General features: G+C 42.0%; 1 protein-coding gene across 2 annotated transcripts in view; it reads right to left on the minus strand.

Annotated features, from left to right (window-relative positions):
* The window catches only part of KIF6 (kinesin family member 6), a 388,723-nt gene extending 379,051 nt beyond the window's left edge, over positions 1-9,672 (minus strand). For both annotated transcript variants that reach the window (XM_058733812.1, XM_058733811.1), the window contains exons 1-2: positions 9,503-9,672; positions 5,216-5,325 (exon numbers count right to left, since the gene is read on the minus strand). In XM_058733812.1, the coding sequence (XP_058589795.1) occupies positions 5,216-5,325; positions 9,503-9,568 (176 nt within the window). In that variant the 5' untranslated portion in view covers positions 9,569-9,672. The remainder of the gene's footprint in view (positions 1-5,215; positions 5,326-9,502) is intronic.
* Between the last annotated feature and the right edge of the window lie 10,972 nt (positions 9,673-20,644).

Raw genomic sequence — 20,644 nt, forward strand, 5'->3', positions numbered from 1 at the left:
GCACTAGGCTCTCTGCTGTCAGCATGGAGCCCATTTGGGATTCTCTCTCTTCCTCTTTCTCTTGTCCCTCTCCCACTCGCACCCTCTCTCTCTCTCTCTCTCTCAAAAATAAATAAACATTAAAAAAAGATCACAAAGAAAGTAAGAGAGAGAGAAATGGGGAAGGAAAGGAGGAGGGGGAGTAAGGGAGAGAAAGAAGAGAAGCATAAACAAATAGGGCAAAATGTTAACAATCGGTGAATCCTCCACCAAGCGTAGAGGAGAGGCAATCACATTATTCTTCTACCTCTCCTGCGTATTTAAATTTGCTCAAAATCAAAATTAGGGGTGGTGTGGCTTTAAAGCAAAACCTGTAAAACAAACATGTTGAGGGCATCTGAAGCAGCTTTCAGAGTGGCTTAGGAACCTTTGGTCTACGTGTCTCACTTGTGACTCACAAGTGAGTCGGACACATGTTCAATTACAGTAGAGACTACATGAAATGTGGGACTATTTGCACTATGAAGGAGTTCAGAAGGATGCCTGGAGATGGGTGGGAAATCTAAATGGAATGAAATTCATTGTCTTTAATCAACGTTAACTTCAAAAGTTCCTTAGAGCTTCTCAACCTCCCTTTTGAAGAAGCAAACAATGAAACCATACAAAGAGAGACTGTCAGACCCTCTGGCTACCATGTCATTTTGCAGGCAAGATTTTATCTTAGACAGTAGTACTTACCAACTGTGCCCAGAATACTCAAAACCCATGAGGTGCACCCCTTCGGATATGAATGCTGACCTAACACCAGGGACATGGCTGTTCAAATGCTCACCTGAGCACAGACCCAACAGTGCTTTTGAGAATGATGATGATAAGGCCAATTTGCTTCTTTAACCAGGCTGGTGATGCCTGTGGGAATCAATCAGCCATTCCCAACTCCACCTCCCTAATAGGAATTACATCCACCGCCATGCAAAGAGATGGCAGGCATTTCAATAAATCATACAATGTTAATTAAAGACCAAATATCATCATCCCAAAATATTTTATTTTATATAATGTAGTTACATAGTAATTTGAAGAGCCATTATGATCAACTAGCTTCTGAAAACCACGGAAGAACAAAATAGAACCACAGAGCTTAAGAAGTTCTGTGGAATCTTTTACAGAGGAGGAACCTGAGGCCCAGGGAGATAAAGCAATTTACGCATGGCCCTGGAGCTAATCAATAATGCTCCCTGAGACAAACCTTAAGTGTCCTGATTCCTTGGAGGTCCTTTCACTTACCAGGAAGTTGCGTAGGCTCTTTGTAAATTTCAGGGCAAATCTGGCACATGCTCATCTCTTCCCATCCCAAACTTGCTCTTACTGACCCTCCTCATCCTAGCAAACAACAACTCCATCCTTCCGAAAATTCAGTCCAAAACCCTTAGGGCACCCTTGACCCCTCTCCTTCCATTACACTCTATATCCAACCCATCGGCCAACTCTGTTAGCTCTAACCTTCAAAATACATCTAGCATCCACCTATTTCTCAACATTTCCACTTGCTACTACTCCAGCCCAAGCTACCATAGTTTCTTGCCTGGTCTCTCTTGAAACAGCTGTCTGAGTAGAATCTTACGGTCTATTTTCACATGCCAGGAGAAATGATCCTGCTAAAATGTAAGTGAAATTATTTCATTCTTCTGCTCAAAACCCTCCAATACCTTCCCATAATGTTTTGGGAAGAAAAAGCTTACGATGACTTCTTCCCCAAAAGAATCCTTACAGTGACTTACAAGGGCTCCCTGCGATCTGGTCACTCTGTCGCCCCTTTAACCTTCTTCTTCCCCTCTCTTCCCCTTGCTCACTCTCCTGCAGCCACACAAATCCCTTTACTCTGCCTCAGACATGCCAGCACTCTCCCACCTCAGGGACTGGCTCTTCACTCTTCGCATCTCAATTGCCTGGAATCCCAATCCCTCAGATAGCTGAATGTCTGACTTCCTCCCCTCCTTCAAGCTCAACTAGCAGCTTCCTATAACGCCTTCCCTGACTGCCCTATGAACACTGGAACCATCCCTCCCCTTTGCTGCCCCTCTTCCCGGCACTCCTTATTCCCCAGCCTGACATACATTTTCTCCATGGCACTTTACACTTTCTGATATATACTGCACTTCCGATCTGCCTAACCACCTCCTCGCACTAAAATGTAAGCACCATGGGAGCAGGGCCTTTGCTGCGCTCCCTGCTGTATTCCTAGCCATTATAAGGCATACAGTGGAGGGTCAATAAATATTGGTTGATTGAATGAATGAATTTTCTAGGGAAAAAACACCCTTAAAATGCTGAAATATTTACCTCCAAACATGGGTTAAAGTTAAATACTTTATTAATCTCTTTATTTGAAATACTAAAGCCAATATCTTTAATCTAGAGACTTAGAAAGAATGAATAAGAGGATTAAAAATAAGAAAATAGGGACATCTGGGTGGCTTAGTCAGTTAAGCACCTCACTCTGATTTCAGCTCAGGTCATGATCTCACGGTTGTGAGTTCGAGCCTCACATTGGGCTCTGCACTGACACTGTGGAGCCTGTTTGGGATTCTCTCTCTCTCTCTCTCTCTCTCTCTCTCTGCCCCTCCCCCACTCATGCTCTCTCTCACTCTCCTTTGAAGTAAATAAACTTTAAAAATAAGCAAATAACACTTTTTCTTTTTTTGTTTTTTTTTTTTAATTTTTTTTAACGTTTATTTATTTTTGAGACAGAGAGAGACAGAGCATGAACGGGGGAGGGTCAGAAAGAGAGGGAGACACAGAATCCGAAGCAGGTTCCAGGCTCTGAGCCATCAGCCCAGAGCCCGACGCAGGGCTCGAACTCACAGACCACGAGATCGTGACCTGAGTTGAAGTCGGACGCTTAACCGACTGAGCCACCCAGGTGCCCCACTTTTTCTTTTTTAAAAAGCTTATTTGTTATTTATTTTGAGAGAAAGTGCAAGTGAGTGTGTGCAAGTGGGGAAGGGGCAGAGAAAGGGAGAGAGAGAATCCCAAGCAGGCTCCATGCTGTCCCACACAGAGCCCAATGCAGGGCTCAAACTCATGAACCAGGAGATCATGACCTGAGCTGGTGCCCCAGCAAATAACACTTTTTCAATGAACATGTTTAAAGGCACTATTTGTACATACATAATATAAAAAAATACTTTGGAAAGGGCCCATAGATAGAGACATGGCCAATCGCTTCCTAACAATCACATAGAATCATGCTGAATAAACTGTTTCAGCAAACTGTGGCTTTTTAGAGACGGTCTTTGCCCAGCTGTCATGAAAGCCCAAGTAGGGTAGCATGCTTACATCAGTGGGAAATGGCCCGCTTCACAAAAAATAAGTCATGTTTTATAACCCTACTCCTTAAAGAAGACAACGAAAGGCAACGGGAAGCCAAAAAGACAGGGTGAGGACCACCTCACTCTGCAACCGCGTGCTAGTGATCCCACCTTTGCTTATGATACAAGGAGACACAAGCAGATGGGGTACAGGTGGGAGGAGAAATATATAAATGAGGCACAAAGGGTAGGCTGTCAAGACCAAAGAGAACTTACACGAGACATACATAAATAAAGAGGAATAAATAAGAATTAGAGAAAGAGAGAACCATAAACAATATCTGGATGGGTTTTATGCAAAGCTCAAGAGCAGAAACTATTAAAACAGGGCCCGTGCAAATAGCCTGGCAAGAGGGGCACCTGGGGGGCTCAGTTGGTTAAGCGTCTGACTCTTGGTTTCAGCTCAGGTCATAATCTCATGGTTCATGAGATCAAACCCCATGTTGGGCTCTGCGCTGACAGCACTGAGCCTGCTTAGGATTCTCTCTCTCCCTCTCTCTCTGCCCCTCCCCCCACTCTCTTTGTCTCTCAAAATAAATAAATAAACATTAAAAAAAAAAAAAAAAGCAGCCTGGAGAGAAATGCAAGACAGCAATTAGGATTCTTTCAGCAGGACCCAGAAATCCACTCCCTAAATTCAGGCAGAGATCAAATATGGCTTTAACTTGGGCTCAAACTGCTTTAAAAGTCAAAAGTAGGCATGAAAGAAACCAGCACAATCTGAAACTACAGAATAAAGGCAGCACAAAGTAGCCCAAACCACACACCCCTCCCCCCCCCCCCGCCCCAATTCAAAGACTGGCTACTCAAAGAGAATCTGGACCAAAGGCACTGATGACAATCTAGGGGTGGCTGTTGGGTACGTTGCACCTGATCCCTACAGTTCAGCAGTGTCCAAAAGAAATATCATGCAATCCATAAATGTGAGTATATATGTAATTTAAAATTTTCCAGTAGCCACTGTTTTCTTAAGAAAGAAACACGTAAAGTTAATTTTAATAATCTGCTTTGAATCCAATATATCCCAAAACGTTACCATTTTTTTTTAATGTTCATTCATTTCATGAGAGAGAGAGACACAGAGCACAAGTGGGGAGGGGTAGAGAGAGAGACAGACACAGAATCCGAAGTAGGCTCCAGGCTCTGGGCTGTCAACACAGAGCCTGATGTGGGGCTCGAACCCACAAACCGCGAAATCATGACCTGAGACAAAGTCTGACGCTTAACCGACTGAGCTACCCAGGCGCCTCCCAAAGTGTTATCATTTTAATATGCAATCAATATGAAAAAATTCTTGAAATGTTTTACATTCTTCTTTTTTTTTTTTTCACACTAAGCCTTCAAAACTCCTTCATCTATTTTATACTTAGAGCACATCCCAGTTCAGGCAACAGCTACATTTCAAGTGCTTAAGAGCTACCTGTGGGCTAGTGGTCACTACCTTAGACAATACCGATATGGAGCATACATACGGGCATATGAGGTCCACATATCATTTATGTTGTGAAGAAGGTTCATCTATACAGGGCACATAAGTTCTTGACTTTAATAAAGTTTAGTCCTACACTGAGCTTCCTGTAAGTGTCAAACCATAGTAGGCCACGTAGGAAAAGGACAACACTAGATAAGCAGATGCAGCAAAGAAAGGCTGGGATCTTGGGACAGCATCTTGGATAGAGAAATACACCCTCTTTTCAACTGTAGGCACAGCAATGAAAAGACAATTTGAAATCTACCTACTGGAGGAGATCGAGAACCACACTACACTCTCCCCTGAGAAATGGTACTAATGCTTTCACTGTGCATATTAATGCACCACAAGAGTTCCATAGTGAAACACAAATGAAAGAGAACGATAAACTTACTTAAATTTGTAGCTTTCTCGCTTATTATTCACAAATCCATCTGCCAAATCGTGAGGTACGATAATTTCCAAGCTAGGTGTTAATTTTTCATCTTCATCTATGGAATAAATCTGCAAACATGAAGACAACCAATGAACATATCATGGTAAAATTAAGGCTTGAACTATGAACATGTTATCATGATAGGCACTGTGATTGTACAAAAATTATACTTTCAAGATAGACCATAACATAGTATAATTTGGATACTTCGCCTCTGAATTGTGTGCAGACTCAAACAAATATACAGAACTGGAAAAGAGGTAAAACCTAAATTGGTGCTCTACCCAAGCTCAGCTCACCTTTGAATGATCTAATATTCCAATTTGAGCATTTGAGTGTCTCTGTCTAATAGTTCTGAAAGCAGGACATCAATCTAAGTACTGCTCTGGAATTATGTGCCAGCAATTAACATCTTACTACAACCAACAAGCATTTCTGAGCATTTACAAAGTGGCCGAGGCAGATCAAAGGACTGGGTCTGGGACTTCTCAGGGAGCTCACAAGAATGCTCTAATTCAAGTTATATTCAAAGCAGCCCAAGTTTCCGTGAGACATATTCAGGCATTTGATAAAAGACATGTGGTTTCAAAAGACATATGTAATTCATGTCTTTGATGTCACCTTCAAGGTTCTCCTCCCAGTTCAGCCACTAATTAGTAAGGGACCTGGGAGGAATCACTTAACCTCTCTAAAGTGATATGGAAATGAAGGGTCTCCACCAACCCCCTTACAACCGTAAATGCTCTGATTCTCTTCTTGGTTACCTACTCCTTTATTTACTGGCCAGGAAAATCAAGACTCAAGCCTATAAAGAAGTCATGTGGAATAAAGAATAGTGTAAGATTTGGTACCCACAGACTTGCATCCAACACTGAGCTCAATTTACCAGCTGCATGACCAGCCACCACGTTCCGAATCTCAGTTCCTTTATTCATAAAATGAGGAAAACAGAATTGCCTCCCTTACAAGATTGCTGTGGGGATAAATGATGTCATGGAAATGGAAGCATTTTGTAATGCACCATAAAAAATGTTAGTCATTAGATTTAGCGTTTTTTTTGAAAAAAGACTTCTTGTCTTTCACCAGGAAATAAAATTCTTTCTGACAGGCAATATTTCCTGTTTAAGACTCATTTAGATGCTTGATTATGGGGGAAAAGTCATATTCTTAAACAAGTAAAAGCCTGCCTGAATCTCCCAAAAGTCTAAATAATGTTCCTAAGCAGATTTTTATTGAACCCTCTCACTTAAAACGTGAAGAATTCATGCAGAAAAGTCATCCTGTAAAATAAAATTATTTGTAGAAAGTAATGGCATCAGGTCTGAGACTTTCCATGGCTAGATTTTCTCAAGAGACACTTAAAAATTATATCCTGTGGGGCACTACACTTAAAGAAAAAAAAAGTTAATGGCTACACAGGTGAGTGAAAGGGGTGCGTAAGACATGAAACATACAAGAGTGAGGCACTCCTTATAATGTGAGTCACACGTTTTCAAAAATTCTGTAACACTCAGTGCTCACAAGACAGAAAGGACCATCGACTACAATAAGAGTGACCCTCCACCTCTCTGATTAAGCTATTCTTTGAGGCATTAAAGAAAAGTCCCTTTCAGCCAGAAAGGGACTTTCTACATTTAGTCATAACGATACTTAAATTTGAGACACAGTGGGATTTTTATACCTAGAAGACAATTAGAAGAAATGCAAGGACAAATGTAACCATGTTTTTAAATGTATTAAAAGCACTATACAAATTAAAAGCATGGCCATTGCTAAAATTATCAGACGTTTGTCTAATGTAGCTTCTAAGTTACCATTCCATAAATTATTACCATTTACTTTATAGTGCCTGAAGGAAAAAGACTAATGGAGTCATGGAGCCCCAAAATGAAGAGGAAAGCAAGAAAAATACCTTTGAATTTCTCTTGGGTGAATGTTACAGGCTGCATAACCATACATCTCTCAGGAGCAAAAAGGGTGCTAAAAAGTGGGATGTCTAAGGGAAAGCAGGGATACACTAACTCAAAATGCATTCATCTGTGTTCTCTTATTTTTGTGTATGTGCATAATGTTGCAACTTGGTAAGAATATGCCATTATAAAAATACAGTACGAGACCCACAAATACTCCCTGGAGTATTGAGCAATCCACTCCACAGGACCTCACCAAAGAAATGCAGAAGGGGCACCTGGGTGGCTCAGTCAGTTAGGCATCCTTGGTTTCAGCTCAGGTCATGATCTCACAGTTTCCTGAGTTTGAACCCTGCATCGGGCTCTGGGCTGACAGCACAGAGCCTGCTTGGGATTCTCCCTCTCCCTCTCTCCCTGCCCCTCCCCCACTCACGCTCTCTGTCTCTCTCAAAATAAATAAATAAACTTAAAAAAGTGCAAAAGAGGGGCGCCTGGGTGGCTCAGTCGGTTGAGCATCCGGCTTCGGCTCAGGTCATGATCTCACGGTTTGTGAGTTCGAGCCCCGCGTCGGGCTCTGTGCTGACAGGTTGGAGCCTGGAGCCTGTTTTGGATTCTGTGTCTCTCTCTCTCTGCTCCTCCCCTGCTCATGCTCTGTCTCTGTCTCTCAAAATAAATAAATAAACATTTTTTAAAAAATGCAAAAGAAGGCACAGTAAAATACCCAAACACTGAACTTTAAAAAAAGGGAAAGTTCAAAGTTACCTCCAAGATTCTCTATCAACCCCCTCCCCACCTTCACTCCCACCCCTCCCCCCAATCTTGAAGCACCTGCTTCCCACTGCTGAATCTATGTAGACAAGCCCCATATTTTTGGCTAAGAGTCTGAAGAAGTACATAGGGACTTTGCATATAAAACACTTGGTATGGATGATGCACTTTTACAAACCTTCTTGTAAGTGAATATAATAGAAGAGAAAATGGGAAGATATCGATGGTTTCTTTCTACACTGTTTTATTCCTTAAAAAAAAAGCCACGTATTTTCTTTGGACTTTTCTCATGCATCTTAAAGTATTCCATGAGTAGAAAAACTGTTCATGACAATGATGACAAAGATGTCTATTTCTTGCTTTAAATACATAAATTTCACAAGGCAAATGCTACATTATGATATACTGTTACACATATACACATTGTACATATGGGTAGATATAAAATATTATTAATAATATACCCATTCCAGGCACTCATGAGTAAGACCCAGATTGCCCTTACCTATTCCACTTTGGGAGGCAAAAAAAAGTTTTGTCTGAAGAGCTAAGAACTTTAGAATAAAAAGTCCTTAATTAAAATCAGCGTTCTGCCTCTCATTGAGTGGATGGCTTGGCCACATTATTTAATCTACCTGAGACTCTCTTTCCTCATCTACAAAATGAGGAAAATGACATCAACCTTGCAGGATTCTCCTGAGAATCAGAGATAATGTAGACAAAACACCTGAGTGGTGAGAACAACCATGCTCTTTCTCGGGAGAAAAAAAACCAGGTTTTGAAGCATTTAAGAAGCACACCAAACATCCCTGCTCATGGCAAGGGCAATGACTTAACCTTCTCCATACCTCTGAGTTTAGCACACTAGAGGAAGCACCTAGTAAATGCTCAGTTAACGTTTTCAGAATGAAGAGTGTATGTGTATTCGTTGTTTAGGGATGCAAAAATATCTACATCTGCAATAAGCATACGTCACAGGTTCATGATTGTGTTGCACAATGCAATGTAGTTAGGCAACAAATTCCTAAGGGTCCACTGTGCGCAGGGCCACAGAGATATGTTTTTGGTGTGTATCTACCTACATTATCTGTAACATCTCAGACATGTATGGACACGCATCTCTTGCTGACACGTTCTGCCCTGGTGAGAAACATACGTGTGGGCGCATCTTTGCGCAGAGTATACAGAGCTGCGTCACCGCTCCCAGGAAAGGTGCGATAAGGCCGCCGGGTTGAGGGGCGGTCCCTGTGTGCGCGCACGAACGCGCACACGCACTCGTTGGCCCTGCGTGAATACACGTGCCCAGGGGCCCGTAGGGGGTCTGTGCACGGCGTCCGCGCCCGAGGTGGGGGGGGTGGGGGGGGGGTGGGGGGGGGTGCTCTGCTGGGCGAGAGTGACCTGGGTGTCTACCCTGACAGCGGGACACTGGTGTCTGCTTGGCGGCCCGGGCGCCTCGGCAGAGTGTGCAGGACTCTTGAGGCGACCCCCCGCCCCAGCCTAGCGCCCCGCGTGCCGTCCCTCCCCTGCCTGGGAGGCCCCGCCGCGCCGGCGCCCTCGCTGCCCGTACCCCTTGTTGCTGCTTCCGGACAGTAGGCTTCACCCTCGCGAAAATCTGGATGGTCTGCTTCACCATCTCCTCCAGGCTCTGCACTGACCCTTGACCTCTCTCAGGCTCAGGTTCCCAAAACTTCTGAATCCCACCACTTCCGGCGAGCGGGAGCCTTAGCAACAGTAACTATGGACACTACCCAAGGAGCACCGCGCCAACCGGGACCGCCTCCTCTCCCTAATTGGTTGCTGACCGTAGAGGGGCCTGAAGAGAAGTACTGAGGGGCGGGGTTGGGGCGGGGCCGAGCGGAGAGCGCTGCGCACGCGCCGGGTCAAGTTCTGGGCACCAGGTTTATTTAGCTCCACAGCTGGCCTACAGAGTGGTTAATGGGGTGACAACCACCATGCCTCGCCCGGTTCCTTAATCCATTCTTTCTCTGTGCCAACACCTCTTTTTAACACTGAAGTCATTCTGTTTTTTATTATTCATTCATTGAAGAAATGTCACTTGATCTGTGACAAGCAATATGTTGGCTGGGGATGATTCTGAGGTGAGCAAAACTGCCTCTGCCCACTTAGAGATGAGGGTCTGATAAAGGAGGCAGCTTTTCAGCAGGAAGTTACAAGTTACCCGGGGTTGGGCATGGGATTCTGTGGAAGGCACCTCTTCTATCTCTGTTTGGGAAGAGGCCAAGCCTGGAAGAGAGAGGGACTATTTCCTATGCAATGGCCCTGTCAAGAATGGATGGGCTTCCTTGTGCACTGTTAGTGGGAATGTAAATTTGTGCAGCCACTATGGAAAACAGGATGGAGGTTTCTCAAAAAATTAAAAATAGAACTGCCATATGATCCAGAAACTCCTCCTCTGGAAATATATCCAAAAGATTTGAAATCTGGTTGCCAAAGAGATCATTGCACTCCCACATTCTCTAGAGCCAAGACATGGAAACAACTTATGTATTCATCAGTGGATGAATGGATAAAGAAAATGTGACGTGTATATATGATTTTTATATATTACTTATCCTCTACATGTAATGGAATATGTACATATACAATAGAATATTTTTCTGCCATAAAAAAGTAACAAAGAAATCCTACCATTTGCAACTACACAGAGGAAACTGGAGGGCATTGTGCTAAGTGAAATAACTTAAAAGGGAGAAAGGCAAATAGTGTATGATCTCACTTATCTGTAAAATCTAAACGAACTGAACTCACAGAAACAGAGACCAGAATAGGTTTCCAGAGGCTGGGGGTAGGGATAATGAGGAGATAGTGGTCAGAGGGCACAAACTTCCAGTCATAAGACAAATAAGTTCCGGGGATCTAATGTACAGCACAGTGACTATAGTTAACAATATTGTATTATATACTTGAAAATTATGTAGACAGTAAATCTTAAGTATTCTCACCAGAAAAATAAATGGCAATTATGTAAAGTGATGGAGGGGTTAACCAACCTTATTGTGATAACCACTTCATAATACAGATGGTCCCTGACTTATGATGGTTTGACCAATAATTTTTCAACTTTATCGTGGTGCAAAAGCAATATGCATTCAGTAGAAAACTGTACTTAGAATTCTGAATGTTGATCTTTTCCCAGGCTGACAATATGCAATATCATACTATCTTATAATGCTGGGCAGTAGCAGGGAACCACGGCTCCCAATCATCCATGTGATCACAAGGTTAAATAATCTACACACTCACCCAGACAACCATTTTATTTTTCACTTTCAGTACAGTATTCAATAAGTTAACATGAGTTGGTCAATACTTTATTATAAAATGGGCTTTGTGTTAGGTGATTTTTCCCAACTCTAGGCATACAATGTAAGTGTTCTGAGCACATTTAATATAGGCTAGGCTAACCTGTGGTTGATTGGTAGGTTAAGTGTATTGACTGCATTTTCAATGTGATATTTTCAACTCAAGATAGGTTTATTGAGACATAACCCAATCATTAGTTGAGAACGATCTTCATATATGTGGATCAAATTATCAATTGTACACCTTAAACTTATATGTCAATTATATCTCAATAAATATGGAAAATACATACATACATAAGGAAGGATGAGTACCTCAGAAGACACTGTTAGCACATGAAAAGATGTTCAACATCATTATCCACCAGGAAAATACACATTAAAACCACAATGGGATGTCACCACATGTCTATCAGAATGGCTAAAATAAAAAAATAGCAACAAAACCAGGTGCTGACTGGGGTACAGAGAAACTGAATCACTCATATATTACTAGTGAGAATATACAATGTGAAACGTATCATGGATAGTGGTATTCTAGAAAACAGTTTGGCAGGTTTTTTTTTACAAAACTAACGATGCAACTACTATAACATCCAGCAATTATGCTCATGGGCATTTATCCCAGAGAAATGAAAACTTGTGCTCACACACACAAAAAATCTGTACTTAAATGTACATAGCAGCTTTGTTTGTAATAGCTCCAAGCTGAAAATAACCCAGATGTCCTTGAACTGCTGAATGGATTAAAAAAAAAAAAAAAAAACTGTGGAATAGTATTCAGCAATAAAAATGAAAAGGATTACTAGTACATATAACAACTTGGATGAATTTCCAGGGAATTGTGCTAAGTGAAAGAAGACAGACTCGAAATCAAATACTGTATGATTCCATTTATATAACATTCTTGAAATGACAAAATTATAGAGATGAAGAGGAGATTAGTGGTTTCCAGGGGTTAGGAAGGAAGGGAGGGGGTGAGGTGGCTCTGGCTATAAAAGGATCCTGGTGATGATGGACTGTTTGTATCTTGACTGTGGCAGTGGTCACAGAAATCTACACATGTGATAGAATTGCATAGAACAAAACACATGCACGCGCACACACACACGCACACACACACACAAATGAATGCATATAAAGCTGGTGGAAGTTGAATAAGAGTAAATAAGATGGATAGATTGTATCAATGTCCATTCCTTGGTTGTGGTGTTGCACTATAGTTACACAACATGTTACCATTGGGGAACACTGGGGGAAGGGAAAGCAAAACTCTCCGTGTTATTTCTTATAACTGCGTGTGAATCTACAATTATCTCAAAACACAAAGTTTTTAAAAAGAAACTCCTAGAGAACAAAAAGACAAGCCGCAAACTGTGAGAACAGTTTTGCAAAAACACGTATCTGGTAAAGGACTTGTATCTAGAACACCTAAAAACTCTTAAAACCCAATAAAAAATAGGAAAACAACTCAATTTATTTTTTTAAAGAGGGGGATCAAAGATTTGAACAGACACGTCCCACTATATGGATGGCAAATAAGCACGTTTAACATAAGATGTTAACATAGGGCGCCTGGGTGGCTCAGTTAGTTAAGCGTCCGACATCAGCTCAGGTCGTGATCTCACGGGTTCGTGTGGTCGAGCCTCACGTTGGGCTCTGTGCTGATAGCTGGAGCCTGGAGCCTACTTCTGATTTTGTGTCTCTTCTCTCTCAGACCCTCCCCCGCTCTGTCTCTCTCTCTCTCTCTCTCTCTCAAAAATAAATAAACATTTAAAAAAATTAGCATAAAATGTTAATATAATTTTTTAACACAATCATTAACAAAATGCAAATTAAAACCACAATGAGATACTACTACACACCTCTTAGAATGGCTAAAAATAAGAAAATGAGACTGGCAATACCAAAAACTGGCACAGATAGAGAGCATTTTGAACTCTCAAACATGCGCAGAGATGGACCAGTCACTTTGAAAAACAGTGTCATCGTTGCTTATTATATAAAGTTATACATGCACTTACCATATCACCCAGCAATCCCACTCCTCCATGTACCCAGTGCAATGAAAACTAATGTTCCCCCAAAGAGGTACACATGAACGACTGTTGTGGGTTTATTCACACTTGCCCCTAAACTAGAAACAAGGTAAGTGTTCTTCAACAGGACAGATAAACAAGAGTTTATCATATACACAATAAAAAGGAATAGACAGCTGATGCCTGCAAGAATATAGCTGAATCTCAAATTTATTATTTGAAAGATGCCAGACTCAAAGTTACATGCAGTGTAATTCCATTTCTATGACATTCTAGAAAAGACAAAACTATACAGAGAGAAAAACAGATCAGTGGGTGCCAGGGCTGAGGATAGGGAAAGAGCTGACTGCAAATGGGCATGGGAGAGTTTGGGGATGTGATAGGGCTGTTTCACATCTACATTGTAGTTGTGGCTATGTGACTATATGCATTTGTCAAAACCCATAGAACTATCTGCATGCTTACAAGTGTGAATTACACTGTATGCACATTATACTATTCTAAGAAAGGTCAAAAAAAAAAAAAAAAGAGGATGGGGTATGAACAGATGTTACAGTAGCAAGTATGAAGAAGAGGGGAGAACCAGGAACTTATGAAACAGACTTTAAGGGCTTTTTCACCTGGCCCTGGGTGGTGAGGAAGAGATGATTTAAGGTCAGCCAATATCCAGGGGTGCCTGGGTGGCTCAGTCAGTTAAGCAGCCGACTTTAGCTCAGGTCATGATCTTGCGGTCCATGAGTTTGAGCCCCACGTCAGGCTCTGTGCTGATGGCTCAGAGCCTGGAGCCTGCTTTGGATTCTGTCTCTCCCTCTCTCTCTGACCCTCCCCTGCTCTCACTCTGTCCCTCTCTCTCCCTCTCAAAAATAAATAAGTAGATATTAATTTAAAAAATATATATATATCGGGCAATATCCGTTCCTTGGCTATTGTAATGGTGTAGTGAATGTGGGAGTGCAGAAATCTCTTCAAGATACTAATCTCTTTTCCCTCAGAAGTGAGACAACATGTCTATGGATGAATGGATAAAGAAAATGTGGAATATGTATATATATATTCCCATATATATATATATATATATACTCCCATACACACACACACACACACACACACTAGTATTCAGCCATAAAAAGAAGAAAATCTTGCCATTTGTGACAATATAGATGTACTTTAGGCCATTATGTTAAGTGACATAAGTTAGAAGAAAAATGCTGTGCATCTCACTCATGGGTAGAATCAAGGGAGAAAAAAATCAAGCTTATAGAAAGAGTGGAGTGGTGGTTGCCAGGGACTGGGGAGTGGAGCAAAATGGGGAAATGTTCATGAAAGTGTGCAAATGTTCAGTTATGAGACAATACATTCTGAGGACCTGAAGTACAGCATGCAGACTATAGTTAATAATACTGTATTGTATTTGACAGCTGCCTGGAGAGTCAATCTTAAGTGTTCTCACCACAAAAAAATGTAAAAGGTAACTACGTGAGGTAATGCATGTGTTAATTAGCCTGACTGTGGTAAATATTTCACAATGTATGTGTATATTAAGTCATCGCACTGTACACTTTAAATATATACAATTTTATTTTTCAATTAAAGCTGGGCGGGGGGAAGATTGGGCAGTTGGGCATACGGTGGAGATATTTACTCAGATAGGTAAATATTATACCAAGAGTGGAGAGGTGAGAAACAAGGAGCTGGGTACACGTTAGATGTCACGTGCCTGTGGGTCTTCGGTGGGTAGTTGGATAAAGCTTAGGAGAAAGCTCTGGCTGAAAATGCGGATTTGGGAGTCATCAGAGAGTTTTTTCCCCAGAAAGTGATCAAGTCCCTGATGAGGAATGAGCCCTCAGTCCTAGTGCTGATGTTTGGAGGTGGAGGAGAAGCAGCAAAAAGGACAAAAAGAGGAACAGCTGGAGAGGTTGGAGGGAGGAAGGAGAATGCTGTTGTCATAGAAGCCAAGGGAAAGGGACCATTGGAGAAGGAGGAAGTGGTGGGTTAGTAGAGTTGCAAAGAAGCAAAATGCAGGGTAAAAGCTTGAGGAGCCCAGGGTAAGGAAGGGTCTTTTGTTCATATCTAAGGGGAGGCTGAAGGTACAGGAAAGGGAAAAGAGAATGGATGTGTGTCTCAAACAATCGTCATTATATCAAAAGAATGCAATGGGGAAGGCAAAAGACCACGGGTCTTCGCAAAAGACCATTTTAAGTGTTGCATCATGAGGTCCAGGCTGCCTAACCATGCAGGCCTTTGACATGCAGGTGTGGTGTGAGGTTAGGAGGGAAATCTGTGGGGCCTGGATATGGGAACTTTATACTTCCTGTCTTAAGCCCCAGGTTATGTGATCAAAGGCATTCAGGGGGTGGAAATGTGGTTTCAAATCCTGTTTGTATCACACCTGAAGGTGTGACCTTGGGCAAGTCACGGGAAGGAGAATAGGCAGCAGCTACCTCATAATGTTTGCATGCAGGTTATCTGCAGACATGCATGTAAAAATGTTACCCTGCTGTCTGGTGAATAAAAGATACTCCGTATCCAAAGGGTTCTGCTCTCTGGACTGTATTCTTTTGCCTCTAAACACCTCCTCAGAGGCAGAAACTATGGCATGCATATGTATACAAGACATACTGAAGATTACAAACTCAAATATTTCCTGGGGCCTGACTTATGGTGTAAGTGTGTCAAACAGGCAGGTCTATGACAATAGGGAGTCGTCACACTGTGAACTGGAGACTGCGTGTCCTTAACTAAAAGCATTCACATTCGAAACAGTTAAAGCACAAGACTGCCTAAATAAAGCACACTTGTGAGCCCCGGTTTACAACCTCTGTTTCTGTTCCTGGTAAAGCCGACTTCAGTAACTCCCAGGCCAATGCCTCTGACAGGTTTACCTAAATCTCAAACAGATGGCCCTAATGGGTATTAAATAAGTACTGAGATTAAATCTCTAAGTTACAATGTCTTTCCCACAACTGGATATATATTCAGTATTATTATTTACGCCTTATCTACTTGCTTAAGTGTGGGACTTAAGATGCCTTTAAATTGTTTAAAGGATTCCTGAGCTCTGTAGTTGCCAAAATAATGTATAATTGTACCACACAAATTAGCCAGGGTTTATAAGGCCTCAAATCTGAAAGAAATTAAGCTGTGCCTGAAGTGAATTAGTCTATAGGCAAGTTAGTTGGGTTTTGTTTGCATGTTTTTAAAGGAATCTTGAAACCGTTCTATTACCTCTTTAGCTGTTGGTGTGCTACAACTATAAAATGCATATTTTTTCTTTGTAAGTCTGACGGGACCAGTTAAATTTTATGGGCTGGTAATTTTGATATTATAGAATACGTACATAAAATTACCTAATTGCAGTATTTTTCCCCTCCCCTATTTTATCCTTGGCTTTGGAGGATTTATGATAGTTTGTTCTAAAATCTTTCATTGCTATGACACTCCCCCCCCCCCACCTTATTATCAGGTGAACAAGTGTGTTCAGACAGGGGTGATAGACCCCTCACTAATAGGACAGAAAGCATTTGATTGCAGTCTTCTCCAGTTAGTTTACTCCAAGAAGCAAGACCTGTAACCAGAACTCTGCTGCTTATTGGCAAATAGCAATATTAGTAGAATAAAAATCAACTGATGTAAACTGTCTCTGCACTCTCATGAAAGCTGTTCTGATCCACAGTAAGAATATGTTTGGGGATAATCAATAGGACATCAGGCAGGACTCCTAAATGTCCCTGATTGAGTATTTTTTTTTCATGTTTATTTATTTATTTTGAGAGAAAGAGAGAAGGAGAGAGCATATGAGCAGGGGAAGGGCAGAGAGAAAGAGAGGGAGAGAGAGAATCCCAAGCAGTCTCCGTGCTGTCAGCGTGGAGCCCCATGTGGGATTCAATCCCCAAACTGCAAGATCAAGACCTAAGCCGAAATCAACAGCCAGACAGTCAACTGACTGAGCCATCCAGGCGCCCACCTGATTGAGGATTTTAAAAGATGAGGACGATGACTTCCTTGGGAATCCCCTTCTCATCTGAGTCCCTTTTCATCAGTTTTATGAGTGGTCAGTACCAGAGGGATCCCCTTATTCCTCAAAAAAAAAAAAAAAAACCCACACACTTATTCCATTGTTTCTGAATTGAGTGGAGAATACACAGAGCATTTTCTGGTACTCATTAAATGCTAAATAATAACAACATTCTGTTAAATTGCAAAGCAAGGGTACCACAAAATCTGTAATGTATAATTTCAGCAAAGAATTTTCTTTTGAGAACACGTTCAGCTAATTTAAAGCATAATTTCATTAACATAACCATCTTTGCACACATAGAAGAGTGGAATTCATACAACTTTACCAGCGTTTGGGTTTACAGGATCACAGTGGGAACCAATGGTTTTGGGAAACTCACGCTACCTCCCATTTTCCTATCAGAGGGTGGATGCAGATTTTGCACACCACACCGGGTTCTCTCTCCTTTGGGTTCATCCCGTCTTTGGCTGAGAGGCAGGGGCTCCTTCTTTCTGGCTTTGTCTGAACCTCTTCCTGCAGACCTCCTGGGCCTCCTCGTGAATAGCAACATCAAAGTCATTTATGGCTGGAAGCTGGTGGCCAGCCATATGGAATTACAGCCCAGGCTCTCGCCGGATTACAGAGTGTAGCATATGAATCAAATGACAGTGCCATGGCAAAGAGGGAAGGCTGGTAAGGCCTCCAGTTTTGAATGGAAAATATGACTCTTTGTGTATTTATACACAGGCTCCTCATAAACAACCTGAATGTTTCACCAACATCCCAATGAAGCAAGGGAGGGGCTGAGTTAAAAATAGATCCGGAGTGCCTCTCTTCTAAGTAAATTACCCACCCTGTCCTATCTTCTCTGGGTGTTTAATGTGTTTCCCTGCATATTTCACAATTACAGGAAACGCTTACCAACAAATAGCATAACTTAAGACATAAAAGAAAATGGCTCACGTAGCGGAGTCCCCTTATCTAACTCATTATTATTGCCGCAAAATCCAACCACATCTTAGCCAACCTGAATCTGGCTACTCAGCAACCAGACTCTTCCTCAACTTCTGTTCCCTTCTCAACCTCCCGCAGTCCGGCTTTTGTCTCCCACACTCCATGGAACCTGTTTAAGCTTTGCACCTCCAGAGTGATACCTTCTGTCTGGATGCCCTGGAATGACATCATGATCGACCCAGTCGTCCAGGCTTGACCTCACAGTTGCCCCCTTGCTACCTCCTGCCCCTTAGATAGCTGTGTTCAGTTTCCAAGTCCCGAGGATCTCGTCTCCCAAATAGTTTTTGTCTCTTCCCCATCAACTCCATGCCCAGTGCTTATTGCCAGAGTCTGGCTTTTCATGTCTGCCAGCACTAACAAACATCTCCTGACTGCTTTCCTTTCCTCTTAGCTGGTCCTTCCCTTTACCTCATCTTTTACACCTGTTTCTTGATTACTTTATGCAGTGCAAATCAGTTTATGTCACTCCTTGTTTGAGAACCTCCAAAACATTCCCCATTACAAATAGAATCTAGTCCAAAGAGCCTTCACAACCTGGTCCCAAACTGTCTTTACATCAATTTCATAGCCGTTATCACATTCTCCACCCTACCTTTCCTGAGCCTGTACTCCAGCCCCTGGTTTTCTGCAGTTCCTACACATGCCATGCGTTTGCACGTCTCGATGCCTTTGTCCATGCTGTTCCTTATGTGTTCAGTGCCATTTTCCACATTGTCCATTAGGAAAATTCAACCCACCTTTCAAGATCCAAATCAAACGTCACTTGTTCTGAAAAGACCGTAAACCCCATGTCCCCTAGTCAGAGTTAGCGATTCCTCTCTGCAGCTACATCTTACATGTTCGTTTGTAATAGCACTTATTGTCCTGTTAGTGTTTCCTGTATGCATCTGTCTCCCCACCAGGCCGTCACTTATTTAAGGTCTTTGGCTCTTTCCTGTTTATCTCTCTGTATTCCCAGGGACTAACAAGGTTTGGGGGCTCATACCAGAGATTTCTACATGTCTGGTGAATGACTGAGTGGGTTCATAACTCATTGCGAGAAATCAATGAAGTATGTGAGGTTCTTATTTCCATGGTGAAAATTATTTTCTCCTCCGGCCCAGAGGAGAATGAAGATCATTTACCGACTGAGTAGACAGGAACAAGAGAAAGAGTTGGAAACACATACAGCATCATTGTTTCAATTTCTGAACTCTCTTTCTTTAGGCACGAAAAGATGGCTACAAATTTCCCAGGATGATAGAGGGAGCCCCACCTTAACATTTGTATCAGTGGAAGATAACAGAAACAGAATAAGTATAGAGGCAAAGGGGCCCATTGTTAAATTAGTGAGTTGCATCCAGGATGTCTGGGACCCATTTAATGAATCTAGGAATGAACTTGTTTTTCACTTAAAAAGAATGCACCATTTACAACCGACCAATTAAATGTTACTCACCTTCTTTTGTTTCACTTATAAAAGGCTTTTTCCCCCGAGTTTGACAAAGCAGTCTTTGGTACAGCAATCAACTGTTCTTCTTCCTCTTCCGTGATTTTTATTCCCCGAAACACTAAAAGAATGTTTCCTAAATTACACAGCCTGTTGCACTTTACTCCATCCTCTCTCCCCAGTCCTTGCTCATTGTTCAGGCCCCAGGGGAAATCTCTTTCTCTGAGAAGCCTCTCCTGATCTTCTCAGACTATATCCAGAGCTCTAGCTCCATGTTCCTTAGCACCATGTCCACCCCTATTGTAAACATACACCACTTTATCATTGTTGCTTACAACAGACTCTACGTACTCACCATCCGAGTGTCAGTCTATGTACATAGCAAGTGCTTAATAAATACATAGCTGATAAAAAGTGATGTATTTATAGAATTGATGAAAAGATGCCTTGGCAGGGGAAAGGAATCAACATGGTCTTAGACCTGCCTTCACCTCTCAGACTGTGAGACAAGGATTTGAGTGTAAGAAGTTCATTTGAGAAGGGAGGAAAACCAATGGCAAGTGCAGTTATGGGTGGATTGTCACCACTAGGGCACAATGTCACCCAGGACGTTCTGAAAGGCTGTGCATAACACAAGGCAGGCTTGTTCCCCTGAGGGGTGAGGTAGCTTGAGTATTTATCCTGCAGCTCTTGTTCCTATTCTGGGGGGGGGGGCTGCTCCGCTATTAATGTTTTTCTTCTAAATTTCATTTTTTAAAATGTATATTAGAAAATTACCAAACACGTCTGTACAGTTCTAAATCTCACATAATTACCTACCACCAAGTAACGGGATCTACTTCTAAAAGCACAGTATACCCTTGGATTGCAAGTAACTTGTTCTGCGAGTGTTCCACAAGACGAGCAA

This window comes from Neofelis nebulosa, chromosome 6, assembly GCF_028018385.1.
Source record: "Neofelis nebulosa isolate mNeoNeb1 chromosome 6, mNeoNeb1.pri, whole genome shotgun sequence".
NCBI lineage: Eukaryota > Metazoa > Chordata > Mammalia > Carnivora > Felidae > Neofelis > Neofelis nebulosa.